Source organism: Macrobrachium nipponense, chromosome 7, assembly GCF_015104395.2.
Source record: "Macrobrachium nipponense isolate FS-2020 chromosome 7, ASM1510439v2, whole genome shotgun sequence".
Lineage (NCBI taxonomy): Eukaryota > Metazoa > Arthropoda > Malacostraca > Decapoda > Palaemonidae > Macrobrachium > Macrobrachium nipponense.
The window spans coordinates 18,685,331-18,686,486 of record NC_061109.1 but is presented as its reverse complement, the minus strand read 5'-3'; the positions used below and the strand labels follow the sequence as shown (position 1 = coordinate 18,686,486).

At 38.9% G+C, this 1,156-nt stretch overlaps 1 protein-coding gene across 1 annotated transcript in view; it reads left to right on the top strand.

Annotated features, from left to right (window-relative positions):
• LOC135217550 (uncharacterized) overlaps nucleotides 1-1,111 on the top strand; it is a 9,839-nt gene extending 8,728 nt beyond the window's left edge. The window contains exon 3 of the mRNA XM_064253516.1: nucleotides 884-1,111. Coding sequence (XP_064109586.1) covers nucleotides 884-1,111 — 228 coding nt within the window. The remainder of the gene's footprint in view (nucleotides 1-883) is intronic.
• Nucleotides 1,112-1,156: the final 45 nt, after the last annotated feature.

Below are 1,156 nucleotides of genomic sequence, written 5' to 3'. Positions count from 1 at the left end.
ACAGAAAAGAAGTGTGCCAATATTTGCAGAGCAGGAAATATAGCGGCGCCGAAGCTGCAGAGGTGGACGAGAAACCAGGTTAGTAGCCTCTGCATCCTTAATTGCATCATTTTCTGAATGTCTTTCATTATATCCTGTCTATACGGGTGATAATCTAACGTCACGTTGATTACCAAGAAGTAAAACTATGTTACTTTTACATAAACACCTTCCGTTCGATACGATTGTATCCGTAAAAGCAATGTAGGGTCCTAGGACATGTATCCTCGAAAATCTTGAAGGAAGGAGAAAAACGGTTTAGAAGTCGGGCCTGATACTACGAACATTTAACCCATGTAAATCGGCTGTATTAGTTGCTGGTCCAGTGACAAGAAATTCGGTTATATTATCATATAATCCTTAAATTCGAAGCAATGTGTAAACATGTCTACCACAGGTGGTGGAGGCGCAGATGAAAGTGTTCGAAGCCGAGGGAATTGCAGCAGAAAGGTGAAACAGACAGTCACTGGTGCAAGGTTAATTACCTAAAGCGACATGATTCTCCTCTCTCTCTCTCTCTCTCTCTCTCTCTCTCTCCTATCGTGTGTGTGTGTGTGTGTGCGTGTGTAAGTGGTCATTAATATATATCCTAATTAGTTATTTCTTCTTCCTCATTATCTTAATAAGCCGGGATACTTATGTTCCTGTCTTTCTTACGTACTTTTAAAATTGACGACACTGGCAAGTCACGATGTTGCTATATAACAAAAATTAACAATAAAAAAACAACAGACCGTCAGGTTTTTTTTATCGACTGTCTGTAATCGTTCCTCCCCATTAAAACAACACTAAGAGCAGCCGTGATGTGTAGACTCACTCATCATCGTTAACTTTACTACCTTAGAGGACGATGTGGGTCCAGAATTCGAGCAATGAAGAAGAAGAAGAAGAAGAAGAAGAAGAAGAAGAAGAAGAAGAAGAAGAAGAAGACGAAGAAGAAGAAGAAGAAGAAGAAGAAGAAGAAGAAGAAGAAGAAGAAGAAGAAGAAGAAGAAGAAGGATCAATTCGCATTCATTTCGATGATACAGTTGATCTTATGGAGAGGCGATTAACTGCTTTTGTTTTAACTTAAAAATGGGATATGTTGATATCAAGTATCCAGAATTAAGTAGGTCTA